Source organism: Mchenga conophoros, linkage group LG5 (assembly GCF_057382185.1).
Source record: "Mchenga conophoros isolate Kocher_MC1m ecotype Shallow Benthic linkage group LG5, M_conophoros_male_GT1.1, whole genome shotgun sequence".
Lineage (NCBI taxonomy): Eukaryota > Metazoa > Chordata > Actinopteri > Cichliformes > Cichlidae > Mchenga > Mchenga conophoros.
Window position 1 is genome coordinate 13,635,000 of NC_140530.1, and position 19,988 is coordinate 13,654,987.

The window sequence follows — 19,988 nt, forward strand, 5'->3', positions numbered from 1 at the left end:
CAGTTTGCAGAATAAGAGACAAGTAAGCAAAAGTTCAAGCATATGGATGTAATTGCTCTACCAGATGCAGTTTTAATGGAACACATTCAAGCTGAACACATGGTCCTATCCATAGCTCTTCCATATGTTCCATGAGCTCACATCAGTGAGAACAAATACATGACCCACTTTAAATCATACACATTTGGCATCAGGGACGTGCAGAGAGGTTTAAAGGGGCGGGTGCTCAAAGTTAAAAAGGGGCACATTGAACCATGCTCAATGGCGTGTCCAGCGGGGTGGCCTGGGGGGGCACAGGCCACCCCCCCAACCAGACTGGCCACCCCAGGTGCCACCCCAAAGGCAAAATAATAAAATTCAATCAAATATCAAATGTCCGATTATGTTTTCACGGTGACGCTCAGATATCCGAGTGTAAGTGAATGCAGCATCGGCTTCTGCGCTATGTGCATCACGTTAGCAAAGGTAGGAGAGCCAAGCGCGAAAGATGGCACCGCAGGAAACAATTTTTCGGTGAAAGAAAATGAGGACAGAATAAATGTCCCGGTAAGTAATATTAAGTTTGTTGAGTTTAGTAAACTTCGGTGAAATTAGAATACCAAGGAAAAAATAACACTTAAAGAATTATTGCAGCCGTCGAATATTTCAGACAGTAGGCTACTGAGGGCAGCTAACATAAGAGTTATGAGTTATAAGATATAATCTAAGTCGTAACATTGCTGTATGGGGCTGCAGATTTGGTTGCAGGTTAACATCGCTGGACTGGCCATCGGGCATACCGGACATATCCCCAGTGACTTATTTTTTATTTATTTTTGTAACGGCATGAACAATGAGAGGTGGTGGATTGGCCAGATGCAGGTCGATGTGTAGAAATAACTCCGTTGTTTGGTGGTGGCTATGGTGGGGCTTCCACAGAGGCCAGCAGGTGGATGAGGGAAGGGGAGGCAGGAGGAGAGCCCCGAGGCAGCCGCCAGTCCGAGTGTCAGGTGAACTGAACTTCAGGTAAGAAGTTATGACCTGCAGTCTGTCTGGGTCAGATATAAACCAAGTTTAGGTGGAGTTTATTTTCATGTTGCTGACTTTTTACTGTCAGTTGCAATAACTCATACTGCGTTTTAGCCAGCTGGGTGGGTGCTATGATGTTACTGATAGTGAACTTTATTTTATTCATAAGGTTAGTAGAGTTGCCAACGGCTCCTTAAAAAATGGAATGGTCCCTCATTCAGAGAAAATATTACACGTTTGGTATTGAGCTGAGAAGAGACGCAGTTTGTCCCGAACTTTAGCTAGAATGGAAAAAAGACACAAAGCTGGATTTATTCTGTCTTTATGCTGCACAGCTGCCTCTTCTTCTCTTATTCTCTCCCCTGCCTCTCCTGTTGCTACTTCAATCATGAAACTGATCAATGATCAGCTGATCGGCTTTTCTCTCTTGTTTATTTATCGCCCACTTTGTGCCAGAAAGAGGAAACCAGCGGATGTGGCGCTAAACAACAGCAGCACGTTTAAGCTTGATCAGCTGTTGTTAGAATTTATTTAATATTAATTTCTAGTATCAGCTGTTGTTTGCTGGAGCCACAGCTGTAAAGCTGCTGGTCATGATGTCTGTTTAGATATGTGGTGAGAGGGAAACATGAAGATGAAACCAGGAGATGTCCTTACTGAACCATCAGAGCTGAACAGGTGATGGAGAAACAGGTTTACCTTTTAGGTGACATGAATGAGTTGAAGGGAAGTTATGAACTGTTTCTGAGAGACAAATAACACCAGGATCCTTTTTTATGTAGCTGACAGCTGGTAACTGTGCAGGGGCGGGTCTAGGAAAGTTTTGCCAGGGGGGCATGTAGGGCATTAACAGGGAAAGGCACAAAGAAATACTTTTCTTTCTTATTCTCATTTAAAATACCTAGCTTTTATTAAATAATTATCTAAACCTTACAACCAAAGTTTTTATCTGACGTAAAATGTATAGAAATCATACATATACCAACAAGACTATACATCACTGTCACAACAGGGTTTGTTTTCAGTCAAAGTCTTTATGGCTTTAATACCTGGTGGGTCGGTCTGTAGTGAAAATGCCCAATTTTTTTGTCCCAGTCCAGCCCTGCAGGTTAATACTGGCAGTGTCACCATGCCAGCTGACTGTATTTCATCATCAGCCAGTGTTGTTCTTTATCAATATTACCAAAGTTCACCATAAGGCAGCATAGAAAGTATTTACTTGCTTTCAGGTTTTATTCAAATGTTAGTCTTTTCAGTTGTTTCCCCACTTTTTTCCTGTTTCAAAATCAAACACCAGTTTGTGAGAAGATTATCTTCTTTTTTTAACAGGCAGATAAAGTTTTGCATTGGCATTGGCTAATTTGTCAATTGTATGTTAAAAATGTTCGTATTTTAATATTCAAAAATGTTTTTGCCCAAAACATATGTGCACTATATGTCAGTAAAAATACTATGTAAATATTGATGTCCTTGACTGCTGAGTAAACACTGACAAAGCACTGATTGTATCTCTTGTACTTTATCAACGCAGTATCTAAAAACTTTGCACCGTAGTGGTTAAAATCTCATTCTAATAACAGTTAAAAGTGCATTTGGTTATTAGGTTTATAGGATTATTGAATTATGGTTAAGGGTTGGTAGAATTTTTTTTTTAAACATTATCTGCCAATTAAATCTGCCACCCTTCTCCAAATCTGTGCCCCTACCTGGCCCCCCCAACAAAAATTTTCTAGACACGCCACTGACCATGCTGAATAACAACAACACACATTCATCAAGAATCTAATATGGGAAGGGCAGGGCTGTGTTGATCTGAGACTGTAGACATTAAAAAGTCCACAGGAGAGATGGTAGCTGATTAAACAAGTGTCATGAGATAATAACAAAATGCAAAGATTGGTGACAGCGCTTGGAACCATAAGGCAACGAAAAACTGTGACATAAACTCGGCTCTGCCTGTGAATCACTCTTTGCTTCTCTTCTTCCTTCCTTCCCATCATTTCATATATCACTCTCCACTTGCTGTCTATCTGAGAACAAGGCACAACTTGCTATTGCAATAAACTATAATCTAATTATCCACACCTAACAACTCTTGCACTTAATCTATAATAAAATGATGACAGAAAAATGTTATAGCCCTGCCTTTAGTAGCCTCATACAGCTCCTACTGTTTCCTCCTCATGTCCTTACCAGCCATGTCTGGACAATGTTATATCATGAGTAATATTTTTTTAAATCCAGCTAAATAAAACACACACATGCACACACAGTGACATTTTAGACCTTCTTCAGAATACTGTATATACTATGGGCATCCTTACATTATTATTTATTACTAGAGCTACAATAATAAAGCAATGAGGAGGGGGAAGTAATAAATATGAAATAATGTATTTATGATGATTCCATTTGTTTCACTATCCACTCTGTGCAGGGCAAAGCTTATTACATTTTTAAACTGTAGAGATACAATCTTTTGTCTTATTTAAAATATAAATCTAATATAATCTGCTTCTTAATGTATGTTCTTTAAAATACAGCGTGTGTTTTTTAATATATTATAATTATAATTATTATTATGTGGACATGCATATTAGATCGTTTTTTTAGTGAAATATAATCCCTCCAGAAAGGCAGGAAATGCCCAGAAACTTACTTTAAAACTAAATATGTTCCCTAAAACGGTGACAGAGCTACAGACCCATGACAGCCTTACACAGGTAGCCAGCAGCTGTGACCAGCACTACTTGTGCAGTTAATAAAAGGACAGGTAATGTTTGTCGCGCTGTTGCACACACAGCACGCTCGTTTGTTTCAGTTCGTCAGTTGCAACAAGACAGCTTACCAACGTGTACGTAATAAGCTAATACTCCTGTGTGCTACACACTACAGTGTGCGCTGTACACCTACTTACTGGGTTTGTCGCATCAGTCTGTGTCTCTGAGTTAACTTGTGTTTCTCCTACAGCTCCGGACCGCAAAAAATGCGCGTGCTCTTTGTGAGCTCGTTCCCGGCTCGTAACCAGCGCGTTCTGCCGTCGAGGGCGATCATTGGTTAAATGTGATCATGTGACTGATGCAAGCCAGATCCTTTTATTTAGCAAAACTATGATTAATAGTTAAATATTATTGTTGAGGGGCACAGACAGGACTCCGCACGCACACACACATAAAAATAATAATAAATAAATAAAAAAAATTTAAATTTGCCTCAACAAAAGGGCACTTTGGGCACTCATCAGGAAAGGGGCGGGTGCTCAAGCCCCTCTAGCCCCCCCCTCTGCACGTCCCTGTTTGGCATTAGGTAGTGTGAGATTATTCTCTTGTCATATGTTATCTTATACACTGAACAAAAATATAAACGCAACACTTTTGTTTTTGCTCCCATTCCCCATGGGATGGACGTAGAGACCTAAAATTCATTCCAGATACACAATATAACCATCCCTCCCAAACAGTGGTCACAAATCAGTCCAAATGTGTGGTAGTGGGCACATCTGCTATATTGAGATAATCCATCCCACCTCACAGGTGTGCCACATCAGGATGCTGATCTGACATCATGAGTAGTGCACAGGTGTACCTCAGACTGCCCACAACAAAAGGCCACCCTGGAATGTGCAGTTTTGTCTCACAGCAAAATGCCACAGATGCCACAAGCAATGAGGGAGCGTGAAATTGGCATGCTGACAGCAGGAATGTCAACCAGATCTGTCGCCCGTGCATTGAATGTTCATTTCTCAACCATAAGCCGTCTCCACAGGCGTTTCAGAGAATATGGCAGCACATCCAACCGGCCTCACAACCGCAGACCTCTTGTAACCACACCAGCCCAGGACCTCCACATCCAGCAGGTTCACCTCCAAGATCGTCTGAGACCAGCCACCCAGACAGCTGCTGGAACAATTGGTTTGCACAACCAAACAATTTCTGCACAAACTGTCAGAAACCGTCTCAGGGACGCTCAACTGCATGCCCGTCGTCCTCATCGGGGTCTTGACCTGACTCCAGCTCGTCGCCGTAACAGACTTGTGTGGGCAAATGCTCACATTCGATGGCGTCTGGCACGTTGGAGAGGTGTGCGCTTCACGGATGAATCATGGTTCACATTGTTCAGGGCAGATGGCAGCTGAGAATGTCCCAGTTCTTGCATGGCCAGCATACTCACCGGACATGTCACCCATTGAGCATGTTCGGGATGTGCTTGACCGGCGTATACGACAGCGTGTACCAGTTCCCACGAATATCCAACAACCTCGCACAGCCATTGAAGTGGAGTGGACCAACATTCCACAGGCCACAATTGACAATCTGATAGACTCCATGCGACGATGTGTTGCACTGCATGAGGCAAATGGTGGTCACACCAGATACTGACCGGTTCTGGGTCCCCAGACCCCCAATAGCGCAAAAAAATGCACATTCCAGGGTGGCCTTTTGTTGTGGGCAGTCTGAGGTACACCTGTGCACTACTCATGATGTCAGATCAGCATCCTGATGTGGCACACCTGTGAGGTGGGATGGATTATCTCAATATAGCAGATGTGCCCACTACCACACATTTGGACTGATTTGTGACCACTGTTTGGGAGGGATGGTTATATTGTGTATCTGGAATGAATTTTAGGTCTCTACGTCCATCCCATGGGGAATGGGAGCAAAAACAAAAGTGTTGCGTTTATATTTTTGTTCAGTGTATCTGTAGTTAAAGTAGTTGAATCATGTTAACTGCTGTAGGTCATATAATATCCTTTAGTCTAGATTGTGTGCTGTGTATGTAGCTTAGTTTCCATTATATTTTTGGGTTAAAAGAATGTGACCATTTTTGGATTTGTTAGAAAGGTGTACATTACCCTTTACCCTTGATCTGCTGTGAAGGTGTTACACTGTTTCTTGACATGTCAAACTGAAGAGAATGTTGTGTGCAGAGGACCTTGTGCCGATAATAGAAGAAACAGACCACATTCCATACCCCCACCTTTACAGAGAGCAGAAAAATAAGGAGCCGAGGTCATAACTTAGGCCCCGTGTGAGACAAAGAATGTGAATGTTCAGGCTTTTACAACTAGGTGGGGGCCACTAAAGGCTATAAGAGCTTGAGTAACCCTCCACCAGTTTGAGATTTGCTGTGACCCTCTTCATGCATGTCTCCCCATCCGGATGGCTTGTGCTCATAAGTGTTGAATTGTATGGGAATAAAGAATTGTTGATTGAGCATTATACACCGAGTATTGTCCTTCCTTCAGCCCAAAGATTAAAAGAATTGGGAGATCTTAACAGTAGGTACACTTTCTCTTTAACAAGTTGTTTTGGGTCATTGCAAAGATGGTCCCAGACAAATATTTTAATTATGATTTTGCAGGAACTGAACCAACATAGGGATGCAAGGTCATTCAACTGCAGGGCTGTCAAATTCCTTTTACATCTTGGTGGGCCTCATACAGCCCACTTTGATATTAAGCATACCGAACCAGTGAAACTTGATTTTTTTTAATTGAATTGAATTTTTTTTTATTTCAGTCAACAACAACAACAGATTATAATTTTACATAAAAGTACTCAAACAGTAACCGAAAAAGGAATAGGCTGAAGCCTTATGGCTCAAGGTTCAAGGTTCTTTATTTGTCACATGCATAGTTATACACAGTGTTGGGGAGTAACGGAATACATGTACCGCCGTTACGTATTTAAAATACAAAAATGAGTAACTGTATTCCGTTACAGTTACCGTTTAAACAGGTGGTATTCAGAATACAGTTACTTTGTTGAAATAAATGGATTACACTGCGGTACTTTCCTGTTTCATTTTGTCGCGGGTCAGGACTGTTTGGGTTTTGTTTGACAGCTACATTCTGTTGTTCCAGGCGGCAGCGTTACGGTTGCCATGGTTACAGGGCAACGCTCTCTCTCTCTCTCTGCGACTGCGTGTTTCCTGGGTGAGAGAGCGCCTTTTCGTTGTTGTTGTTGTTGTTGTGCTAAGCTAACAGGCAGAATGCTACAAGCATAGCTCTAAAGAATGTAGCATCATGGGCAGTGTAGTCCGTGTTTCAGGGAGAATGGACTGCCATACACGTTATGGGTCTGTGAGCGCGAGGAGGGAGAAAAAGGGGAGCGGAAAGGTACGAGTTGTCATCGAGCAAAAACGGGAGCTGGAAGCATGTAAATATAATAATAACCACTTCAGCCAAGAAGAGTGCCTGACGAGCCCAGTTGTAAGTAAGCTATTAAGACTCGACTGTACACCGTGTTCGTGTTTTCCTCCGAAAACAATAAGTTCTGTTGGAGCAGCCTTTCAACGCCTCTCTCTGTCTCTCGCAAGAAAAGTTGACCCACACAACAAAGTAAAGCTATTTTTCGGCTACGAGCCGACAGGGACCCCGCCGTATTAGTCAGAGGTCCCTTTACTACAGTTCGGAGTCGCGGACCTTGAGTAATAGTAATAAATCACACAGCAATAGTACATTCACGTTGTTGTAAAAAGAATGATAATATATTAAGTAATCCAAAGTATTCAGAATACGTTACTGTCATTGAGTAACGTAACGGAATACGTCACAGAATACATTTTGGGGCATGTATTCTGTATTCTGTAATGGAATACATTTTAAAAGTAACCTTCCCAACACTGGTTATACAAGTATAACACACAGTGAAATGTAGCCTGACACTGTGTGTTATACAAGTATAACACACAGTGGCTTATACTTCTCCTATCCCTTACCCCCATAGAAATAATCAAATCTTTAACCAAGAAAATAAATAGCATTGATAAATAAGTTGTATAACAGTTTGAAAAGAAATCAATGATAAATCAAGAAATTAAAGCAACACAAATTTTTTTTAACAAACCAAATTTCTATAACCTTGTGTAATACTAATTTTTTTTAGATATACAATTTTTATTCATTATCAAGAATAGCATAAAACATAACAACCAAACAGAAAAGAAAAAACCCCCAAAAAACCCACATCCACACACACACACACACACACACACACACACACACACACACACACACACACACACACACACACAAAACATATTTTCACTCAATTACCCACAGATATAGAAAGAGAAAAAGATAAACTCCAAGAATGAATTGTCCTTTACACTTACTTCCTATTTAACTGAGAGCATCTTAATCGCAACCACCCCCCCTCAACAGTTGGGACAAATCATTTGGCAAATAAGAAAGCAAAGGGGACCAAACATTGAGAAAGAGACCCTCATTTCCTCCTAAATTAGCAGCAGTTCTTTCATGAGGAATAACTTTAAATAATTCTCTGTACCACAACGTCACAGAGGGAGGTTTATCTTTAACCCAATTAATGAGAATACATTTCCTAGCTACCAGCAATAGTTTGTCACATAATTTGCGCTGCAAGTGATTCAATGTTACTTCTTTTGAGGGTAGTAAGTGCGGAAGTGAGAGGCTTGTGAAATGGGACGGTATACGCATAGTCGCGCTGTTCAGGTTGCCTAGCAACCATGATACTAACCGCGAGACACGTTACACACAGCTTTGTTTGACAGAAATGAAGGAGAAAAATGTTCTGTTGGTCATTCATTTTTGTCATGACATCACTTTGATTAGTTGAGTATCTGAGGCTGAGACCACGGGACTGTAAAACATGATTGTTGGGCTTCATTTCTGTGCTGAACAGTCATTTAAGATTAGTTAGTAAATAACAATTAGTTAATGTTGTTTATGAGACTAAAGTCAACTCACTGTGGCAATGTAAATATAATATGGCCAATATTATAGTATTGTCAGATTACTATGAGATATAAAAAAAAAAACCACCCAGCACGCCCCTGTGGGCGGTTTATCCTTCAAGCTCGGGTCCTCTACCAGAGGCCTGGGAGCTTGAGGGTCCTGCGTAGTATCTTAGCTGTTCCCAGGACTGCGCTCTTCTGGACAGAGATCTCCGATGTTGTTCCCGGGATCTGCTGGAGCCACTCGCCTAGCTTGGGAGTCACCGCACCTAGTGCTCCGATTACCATGGGGACCACCGTTACCTTCACCCTCCACATCCTCTCGAGCTCTTCTCTGAGCCCTTGGTATTTCTCCAGCTTCTCGTGTTCCCACATGTTTTTTTCACTACAAATTGATACACCCTGACAGACCTGTAATTCATATTGATAATTTATTTCAATTCTGCAAAGTTTTATGATTTTACAAGCTTTTCTAATATGGACCTCAGATTCTTGTTAACAGTCCATGGCAGAAATACATACAAGTACACAGCCTGATGAAGCAGACAGAAGCAGTACCTCTGATTGGTTCAGCATTTTCACCTCTTATCACCACAAATCTGAGCCTCTTCTGCTGTTTTCCTTAGAATTTTAAGCTTTTCAGCAGAAATTCTGCTGATTGAACTCTTTTGAGCAGAAATTCTGCTAATTGAACTCTTTTCAGCAGAAATTCTGCTGATTGAACTCTAATCAGCAACTCTTTTCAGCAGAAATTCTGCAAAGTTTTCAGCCTTTTCACCTCTTATCAGCACAAATCTCAGCTGTTTTCAGAAAAAACTCTTTTGAGCAGAAATTCTGCTGATTGAACTCTTTTCAGCAAAATTTTCAGTTTTTTCTGCTGTTTTCAGAAAAAACTCTTTTCAGCAGAAATTCTTCTGATTAACCTCTTTTCTGCAAAATTTTTAGCCTTTTCACCTCTTATTAGCACAACTCTAAGCAGCTTCTGCTAATTTCACCAGAATTGTCAGTCTCTCCACCTCGTCTTTGTGAGAATGAGTTTGGTGCAGTGAGGTGAGTCGCTGCCGTTAGACCAGAAGGGCCAGGTTCAAATCCTGCTCAGGGCAATGTTTTTTGTTTTTTCAGCCGACATCTTCAGCGTTAAGGCATCCACACAGCATTTTCGCAGGAAATGCAAATTTTTCTAGTATTTAATAGTCGTCTAATATTTGTAGATGAGAAACGATTTTGGATAAAGCCTGTTTGATCAAGGTTTATGAGCAGTGGGAGAATGCCCTCAAGCTTCCTTACTAATAGCTTGGAGAGTAATTTAGCATCGACATTAATGAGACTGATCGGTCTGTATGATTCACACCTATCTGGACATTTATTTTTCTTTAGAATTAACAAAATATTAGCCTGTCTGAGTGTGGGGGGCAACTGTTCATTCTTAAAAGAGTCTTAAAACATATCAGTCAATGGTCCTGCAAGAAGGTGACTTAGTTTTTTATAAAACTCTGGGCAGAAACCATCAGGCCCTGGTACTTTTCCTCCTTTAAGGGAGTTAATAGCAAGTCGCACTTCCTCCTGTGTCACAGGGTTATTTAACTCTTTCCTGTGACTTTCTGATAACGATACAACAGGCACCTTCTCTAGAAATTCCCGCATCTTCCCATCTGTATTACTACACTCTGATGAGTATAAGTGTATATAAAACTGCTTCATAATTTGATTAATATCCGTTGTTTTATAATGCTTAACATGTTTATTATCAAACAGTGATTGTATAACGTTTGTATCTGTCCTGCCTTTGGCTATTTTTGCTAAGAGACAGCCAGGTTTATTCCCAGATTCATATAATTTATGCTTAGCAAAGAAAATTGCTGCCTTTGCTCTTTTAGTCAGTAATTGATTTAAAGCTGAGCGGGCTGCTTCTAACTTCTTAAGTATAGTTTTGGACCTGGAGATTTTAAACTGCACTTCTAGTTTTTGTATTATGTGCTCTAAATCGAGTTGTTCTTTCATTGACGCCTTTTTCTGCGCTATAGTGTATGAGATAATACTACCCCTAAGATAGGCTTTAGCAGTTTCCCACAATAAAGATGGGCTTACATCTTCCGTTTTATTAGTGGTCATAAAAACATTCAACTCTTTAGTGATATACTCAATAAATAAGGGGTTACTCAATAAATGAGGATTCATCCTCCATCGGCGGGAATTTGGCTCAAAATAAGGTGGGTGAACATTTATACTTACTACTGAATGATCAGATAATGGACAAGACCTTATTGAGCACTCTTCCATCCTATCCAATACCGTCCTGGATGACGGGAACAAATCTATTCTTGAGAAACTCTGGTGGGGGCAAGAAAAAAAGGTGAAGTCCCTATCTGTGGGGTGAGCTACTCGCCAGGAATCAAAAATTTCTAGATCAGAACAGAACTCTTTCAGTCTAATGCTTCTTGGTGACAATTCACTCCCTGGTGGAGATTTATCAACCCTAAGATCAGGAACACAATTAAAATCACATCCCAACACCAAATATGGGGAAGCTATGGCTGAAACATGGGTTAAGAGATTGGGGGGGAAAAAAAGAGACATCTTCTGAATTTGGACCATAAACACATCCTATAGAAACAGATTCTCTAAATAGGAAACCAGATATAAGAATGTAGCATCCTTCCTTATCTTTTATGACTTTTTCTATGGTTAGAGGCAACTTGCTATGGATAAGGATGACTACTCCTCTGCCTTTTGTGTTATATGATGAGTAAAAAACTTGGCCAACCCAATTTCATTTTAGTTTTGAGTGTTCCAAATCATTTAAATGAGTTTCTGAAAGTAAGGCAATTTGTGTTTTTTCCTTTTTCAAGAATGAAAGAAGTTTTTGTCTTTTAACAACATTATTCAGCCCTTTAACATTTAAAGAAATTATTTTAAGGTCAGTCATATCAGCTCAATCTCTTTTGTTATAGTTTCTTTCCCCCCTCTATTATAACATGATGTGTGGGAAACCATTTCTCGGAGTGCGCTACTGCAATTAAGCAAACAGATGTTTCCATAGAAGGGAATGCGGGTAATTTTAGATACATTATATAGACACAAACATGAAAAAATAAATAAACAAACAACAGAAACAATAACCACGCATATTAATGATAAAAAAAGGGAAAAAAAACAACCCCTAAAATCCCCCTTCCCTCCCCCCCAAAAAACGATCCTACGATCCATCAAAAAAGAAAACTTGGTCTCGTGAAACCGAGCAAAAGTCACTGACAGGCAAAAAGGGAAAAAAAAGAAAAGAAACAAAACTTCCTGTCCAAACTCCCGCATGCCACCGAGAGAACCTCATTTATATTTCTGAGTTAAACATGTTTTACTTTATAAAGTTTGTAAGAAAAAACAAATAAGAAGGGACGGGACAGTTAAATCATTCCTTAATAAGTGTACAACTTCCAGTTCCAATATACCTTAACATGGACTGGGTATCCTTAAATTAAGAGTATGTATAATATTTAAGTGCCGTAATAGAGCTAATCATATTCAATCAATTGCTGTCGGTGTTCAATTTAACTCAAATTGTTCAAAAAAGCAAGAGCATCTTCAGATTTACGGAAGAAGTAATTGTTTCCTCCGTGAGAAAAGTTAAGTGTAGCAGGATAACGCATATAAAAGCGCATATTTTTCTGGATACGTTTTTGGCACACTCCGTTAAACGCACGTCGCATCTCTTTTACTCCGGTTGCCAAATCTTGTCGAATATGAATGATCTGTCCATCATAAGTCAGGGGGCCATTATCTTTAGCTGCAGTGAGGATCCTAATCTTGTCTACCGGATTATGCACCTTAATAATCATTGCACGAGGGTGATTAGGTCTTGATAATCCAATGGACCGATGGGCTCTGTCGATTTTGATTTTCCCCTGTTTAGTTTGAATACTCAACAAAGTCGGTAGCCAGCCTTCGAGGAATTTCACCGGTTCACGACCTTCAGTGCCTTCCTTTAAATTCAGAATTACAATGTTGTCTCTTCGGCTCCGGCCCTCCAAGTCTAGACATTTTTCCATAAGAGTATTCACTTTAGTCTCCATATCAGCCAGTCTAGTTTCCATACCTGACAGCGAGTCTTCTGCAGTCGAAATGCGATTCTCCGTGTCAGAGATCCGTTGAGAATTTAATTCCAGTTGTGCCGATATACTTTTTAGTGATAATGAGAGCTCGTCGAATTTATTCTCCATCATAGTAGATATTTTGTCCACGACTGTCTTTGATATTTCCGCAGCGAGCGCGTCGGTGTCCGGTGTACTTGGAGTGGTAGCTGTGCTCGTCGACATACCCTCTTTCGCTTCTGATTCTTCAGGGGATTTGTTGGATGCAGATTTTGCAGCTCTTGTAGGAGGCATTTTAACAGACTCTTGTTTAAAGTTTTTATCCCTCAAGGTTGTACAGAACGTATCGATAATAAAGCAGGATATGCTCAGTGGCGGCGGGAGCTCAGGAAAGACCTCCGCTCAGTCTGACACCATAAAAATTATAATACAAATTTTTAAAATCTTCCTGAAGAATGACAAAGAAAAACACATCTTCAGTTCATCATTAAGTCCATTCCATAATTTCACTCCCAAAACTGACACACATCTATACTTAACATTGGTTCTCACTTTAGGCATTTCATGTCATGGCCTGGGTCTAGGGACCCAGGGCTCATGTATTTTCAGTATATGTTTATGTTTTCCGTGTGTTGTTTTGGTTTGCTCTCCGTTTCTCCATGTGTCTCTGTGTGAGCTTCCGGAGGTGTGGGTTCGCTGAGGAGACTGCGAACCTGGAAGTGTTTCTGCTCCAGAGACAGTCACACCTGCCGCTCGTCGTCCTCTGCCAGCTGCAGCAGATTACGCTCGTCAAGGGAACGGCATTTAAGACTGCAGCTGAGCTGAGGCCGACGCTGGATCCTTGAGTTAGAACTCGAATCTGGAGCGGAGTGTGTTTCTAAGTCACGGTGTGGGAATTGGAGTTTTTTTGGAGTCGCCACCTTTCTCTTTTACGGACATCTGCACTGTGTGGGATTCAGGGAGAATCACCACGGGACCACAGTGCTGGAATTTTGTATATAGTTGTGTGTTTTTCACCTCCTGTAAATAAATCCACTGTCCTTCGCTAAGAGTCTCGCGTTTTGGGCCCTACTTTCATTGCCACTCCACGGTCTGCCATCGCAGCCTGTGACAGAAGGATCCAGCCATCATGGACCCAGCGGACACAGGGACCGTCTCACAGGAGGAGTTGCTTGCCCAGCTCTGGAGTTACTGTCGGAGCATGCTCCAGAGGGCAGATACTCATCAGAGACACTTACAGGTCGTATTTTTTGATTACTTCCTATCATCAATCACCTTATCTGTGAGCTTTTTGGACATTAAGAGACTAATTTCGATTATAACCACGCTGAGGGAAAGTTCCTGTTTTGAGCTGTTTGGTGTGGGCTGTCCGGGCGAGGAGGATGTGGCAACCTCCCTGGGAGCCCTTGCTGCCTATTTCTTTTTTCATAGGAAGATAGCCTCCCCGCCGTCGCTTGCAGCTCTCTCGTTGGACCCTCCATTGCGGGGGAAACGTTTCACACGCCCTCTGCACCTCACCACATCTCCACTCGCCTCTGCGGCACCTGCTGAGTCAGCGGACCAAGGACCGGCAGCTCAAAATCACACAGCTGCTCTCCTGTCCGGCCGGCTGGTGGAACCTCAGCCTGATACGCTGGCCCCGGCATCGTTAAAGAAGCGACGCTTGCGCCGCCGGCGTGCCTCACCGCAGCCAGACTCTAAAACTTTCCAACAGTCGGCTGTGGTGAGTCATATGGACAATTCATCTTCACTCACCTCATCTGTTTATTCACTGGACTGTGTGAAAGCTAACCTCGTAGCACAGCCAGCTGCCCAGCCTGTAGCCGTAGCACAGCCAGCTGCCCAGCCTGTAGCCGTGGCACAGCCAGCTGCCCAGCCTGTAGCCGTAGCACAGCCAGCTGCCCAGCCTGTAGCCGTAGCACAGCCAGCTGCCCAGCTTGTAGCTGTAACACAGCCAGTCACCCAGCTAGTAATTCAGTCTTCAGTCCAGTCAGCCTCTCGTCTTCATCCTCAGTTGGAGGCTGATATGCCTGCTGGAACTACCCTGCCATTATGTCACCCGCCTGTTGTTTCTACATCGCTGTCCAGTCTACCAGGAGTAGCTGCCACACCATTATCACCTCCGCCCTTTGCAGCTACTTCTCCACCAGCGTCCCATCAGACTGCAGCGACCGCAGAACTCTCGGCTTCACCATCCACATCACCCGCTCGACCGTCATCTTCACCACCTGCAGCTTCCGCATCGCCATTTTCACCTCCGGATCAACAACCATCTATACCCGCGTCGCAGCCGGAGGAGCGGCTCAGCGACCCGGAGGAGCTCAGCAAGCCCGAGCAGGGGCTCAGCGAGCGGGGAGAGCCCGCGTCGCCAGCTGTGGAGCTCTGTGAGCCGGAGCAGCTCAGCAAGCCACCCACTGAGGAGCCCGCACCGCTGCTGGAGAACCTCAACGAGCCGGAGGGACCGGCGTTGCCTGCAGAGGAGCTCGGCGAGCGGGAGGAGCCCGCGCCGCCTGCAGAGGAGCCTGCAGAGGAGCCTGCAGAGGAGCTCGGCGAGCGGGAGGAGCCCGCGCCGCCTGCAGAGGAGCCTGCAGAGGAGCCTGCAGAGGAGCTCGGCGAGCGGGAGGAGCCCGCGCCGCCTGCAGAGGAGCCTGCAGAGGAGCCTGCAGAGGAGCACGGCGAGCGGGAGGAGCTCGCGCTGCCGGAGCGGGTGCTCAGCGAGCGGGAGCCGCAGGAGGAGCTCGCGTTGCCGGAGCAGGAGCTCAGCGAGCGGGAGCCGCAGGAGGAGCTCGCGCTACCCGAGCAGGAGCTCAGCGAGCGGGAGCCGCAAGAGGAGCTCGCGCTGCCCGAGCAGGAGCTCAGCGAGCGGGAGCCGCAGGAGGAGCTCGCGCGGCCCGAGCAAGAGCTCAGCGAGCGTGAGCCGCAGGAGGAGCTCGCGCTGCCCGAGCAGGAGCTCAGCGAGCGGGAGCCCGGCGTGCGGGAGGAGCGCCCACCATCAAGAGAGCGGCTCGGCGTGCCGGAGGGACCCGCTCAGCCACAGCCGGAGGTCGGCGTGCCGGAGGGACCCGCTCAGCCACAGCCGGAGATCGGCGTGCCGGAGGGACCCGCTCAGCCTGAGCAGGGGGTCAGTGTGCAGGATCCGCATCCACGCCCTCCATGCCGTCCACGTCCAGCACGTCGGGGATTATGGGCCGTTCTACTCCACCACCCGCCGGAGCTGTTGCAACACCGCCGCCACCGGACCTGTGGCCGTCCGCCGGAGCTGTTGCAACGCCGCCGCCACCGGACCCGCGGTCGGCCGCCGGAGCTGTCACATTGCTGCCACCGGACCCGTGGCCGCCCGCCGGAGCTGTTGCGACACTGCAGGGCGCCTGAAGTATTCCGTTGCTATCACGGGACCCGAGGTAGGCCACCTGAACTCTTGTGTTATAGTTACTGGCCGCCTGAACTGGTTTTCTCACGCCACGGTTTTGGGGGGTTATTGAACTGTTTTGTGCCTCCGCTGGAGTCGCGGTTGAGCCTCTGGGACTTTTGAGATGAACTATTTGGTCATTTGGGGGTTGGTTCCGGCCCTCCGTCCTGTTATCCCCCCCGCCGCCCGCCCTGGGGTGGTTGGGTTGTGGTTTTTGTTTTGTTTTGGGTCGTCGGGAGCCGACCCTTAGAGGGGGGGTACTGTCATGGCCTGGGTCTAGGGACCCAGGGCTCATGTATTTTCAGTATATGTTTATGTTTATGTTTATGTTTTCCGTGTGTTGTTTTGGTTTGCTCTCCGTTTCTCCATGTGTCTCCGTGTGAGCTTCCGGAGGTGTGGGTTCGCTGAGGAGACTGCGAACCTGGAAGTGTTTCTGCTCCAGAGACAGCCACACCTGCCGCTTGTCGTCCTCTGCCAGCTGCAGCAGATTACGCTCGTCAAGGGAACGGCATTTAAGACTGCAGCTGAGCTGAGGCCGACGCTGGATCCTTGAGTCAGAACTCGAATCTGGAGCGGAGTGTGTTTCTAAGTCACGGTGTGGGAATTGGAGTTTTTTTGGAGTCGCCACCTTTCTCTTTTACGGACATCTGCACTGTGTGGGATTCAGGGAGAATCACCACGGGACCACAGTGCTGGGATTTTGTATATAGTTGTGTGTTTTTCACCTCCTGTAAATAAATCCACTGTCCTTCGCTAAGAGTCTCGCGTTTTGGGCCCTAATTTCATTGCCACTCCATGGTCTGCCATCGCAGCCCGTGACATTTCAAACTTATAAGACCCCCTCAAATCATATTTTCCATCTCTTAGTTGAAACATACTTAAAATACAAATTGGAACATTCTTTTTCATCACACGATATATCATTTCTAAAGTTTTAGAATATGTCCATGAATTTTAACATAGATGATCCTACAAAAAACTGGTTGGTGGACTCCCTATATCCAATCCTATCCTATATCTCATTCAAAAAAATCTCTTGTTTTATAAAGAATAGAAATAGACTTGGATAATTTCCTTTTCACATGTTCTATGTGGGGCTTCAAACAAAGTTTATCATCAATAATTACTCCTAAAAATTTTGTCTCATATACCCTTTCAATTTCAACCTTATTTAAATTCAATTTTACTTTAATATTACTTTTATTACCTCCAAATAACATACATTTTGTTTTACTTTCATTCAATGATAGTTTATTAAATACAAACCATCTGGTTTGTATTTAATAAACTATCATTGAAAACTTCATGAGTTCTGTTTCCACTGTTTTCAGTAATTTCTTTATGTCTTTTCCAGAGCAAAATAAGTTTGTATCATCAGCAAACATCACATATTTTAAAGTAAGATAAGATAAGATAAGATAAGATAGAACTTTATTAATCCCTCGGGTGGGTTCCTCTGGGAAATTCGATTTCCAAAAAAGCACAGCACCGACAGAAGTTACAGAGTTATACACACACACATATATATAAATACAGAGACAATATAAATAAAATATACGAAGGGGATAAATAGAATAAATAGGAATAAAAATAAAAATACAAGTGAATTGCACATTTCAAGTATTGAGTCTATTGCACCGTTGACTATTTACAAAAGTATTGCACAAGGTATTGTACAGTGAGGTGAAGAGGCACTACAGCTTAGTTGTTCCCTCCTTTGTCCTCCTGTTTCCCCTCCCTCTCCCCTCCAGAGAGGAGTTAAACAGTCTGATGGCGTGTGGGACAAAGGAGTATCACTGGCTGTGTCCCAAAACAGATCCTTGCGGAACTCCACAAGTTACTTTTCTAAGTTTAGATTTCATGTTATTAATACTCACATATTGGAACCTATTATTCAAGTAACTATTTAACCAAAATTCTACAACACCTCTTAAACCATACCTTTCAAACTTCTGTAAAAGTAAAGAATTATATATCGTATCAAAGGCTTTACGTAAATCAATAAACACACCTATTCCAAACTATTTTTCATCCACAGCCATTGCAATATTTTCAATAAATTCCATCACAGCTAGAGATGTTGAGCGATTTCTTCTGAACCCATACTGATGATCATTCAATAAATCATATTTATCAATAAAGGAATCTAGTTTGTTTGCAAATAGTTTTTCAAGAATCTTTGAAAACTGAGGCAGTAAAGATACCGGTCTATAGTTTGACACAATCTGTTTATCACCAGTTTTATATAGTGGGATCACTTTGGCAATTTTCATTTTATCTGGAAAAATTCCAGTTTGAAATGATTTGTTACAAATATATGTTAACGGTTGAAGGACACTATGAAGAACGACATGTCAAGGTCGTCACAATCCATGGATTTTTTACTCTTGAATTTACTCACCACTTCTACAATGTCACTCTCACAGACTCCACCAAGAAACATTCAGCTACATTTACAAGAAGTAGAATCTACTTCATCATTTCCTCCTGGTACAGAAATCTCTTTTGCCAAGTTGGGACCTACATTAACAAAGTAATCATTAAATTCATTAACTATGCTCTCAGTATTATCAATCACTACATTACCTCTTTTTATAATACGTGTTGGAGAACATATATTATGTTGATTTTTTTATTATCCTATTTAATACACTCCAGGTAGCCTTAATATTACTTTTATGTTTTTGAAGCAGCTGTTCATAATATCTTTTCTTTTCATATCGTATAATAGATGTTAATTTATTTCGATATTTCTTATATTTGTCTTCATTTTCCTTTGTTCTATGTGTCAAAAAAATCTTGTATATCCTATTTTTCTTTTTACAGGCTCTTTCCAGACCTTGTGTAAACCATGGTTTTTTTCTTTTTATAATTTTCAGAAAACTTTTTAATTGGACAATGGCTGTCATAGATTGACAAAAATATATCCAAAAACGCATTGTATGCATCATTAGTGTCTTCGATATAAACTTTTTGCCAGTCATAGTTTTCTAAGTCTGTTTTAAAAGCCGCAATTTGTTCTGGTGTTTTTATTCTACCACTGAAATAAATTTGCTTTTCCTCTTGAAAATGAAGTTGATTGTTCATTTCAAACACTGAAAAGACAGGCAAGTGATCACTTACATCTGTGACTAACAGTCCACTATGTAGCTTGCCGTCTATCTTATTGACAAAAATATTGTCGATCAAAGTGGCGCTATCCATCATTAATCTGCTCGGCTTTAGAATCAACGGATGGAATCCAAAACTAAACGTCTTATTATGGTCGTTTGCCTTCAATAGATCAATGTTAAAATCACCACAAAAAAAAAGTCACCTTCTCCTTGTGTTTTTTTAATATTACAGAAATTTCTTTAGTAAACTGATCTATACAGGATGCAGATGTACGATAAATGCAGCTAACTAATATGTTTTTCGATCTTTCAACCTGAATTTCAATGGTTAAACATTCCATCAAGTTATCTATCAATCACAGCAGTCATATTGTTAACAACTTTACATTTAAGATATGAAAAAACAAACATAGCAACACCCCCTCCTCTTCTATTCTTCCTATTTTGCCAAAACATTTCATATCCCTCTAGTCCATCTTGCAATTCTTTGTCATCATTCAACCATGTTTCTGAAATTGCTACCACTGCAAACTTATTTTGGAATTGATCAAGAAACGCTTTGATTTTAGAAAAATTACTGTAAAGACTCCGACTGTTAAAGTGGATTAATGAAAAACCTTTTATCTTGGGATCCAACTCTTCCCCATTATAATA

The 19,988-nt window shown here is 42.6% G+C and overlaps 1 protein-coding gene across 1 annotated transcript; it reads left to right on the forward strand.

Moving 5' to 3' along the window:
* Positions 1-13,941: 13,941 nt before the first annotated feature.
* LOC146573950 (uncharacterized) lies at positions 13,942-16,774 on the forward strand. The gene is made up of 3 exons (XM_085275466.1): positions 13,942-15,933; positions 15,983-16,213; positions 16,664-16,774. The coding sequence occupies exons 1-3, from the start codon at positions 13,942-13,944 to the stop codon at positions 16,772-16,774; spliced, it is 2,334 nt and encodes a 777-aa protein (XP_085131592.1).
* The last annotated feature ends 3,214 nt before the right edge of the window (positions 16,775-19,988 follow it).

Excerpts from the sequence above, each read along its gene's own strand:
- LOC146573950 (XM_085275466.1), top strand. The coding sequence starts at position 13,942 with ATGGACCCAGCGGACACAGGGACCGTCTCACAGGAGGAGTTGCTTGCC. Across the intron at positions 15,934-15,982 it reads CCGCTCAGCCTGAGCAGGGG|CACGTCGGGGATTATGGGCC; the intron begins GTCAGTGTGCAG and ends GTCCACGTCCAG. Across the intron at positions 16,214-16,663 it reads TTGCTATCACGGGACCCGAG|AGACAGCCACACCTGCCGCT; the intron begins GTAGGCCACCTG and ends TTTCTGCTCCAG.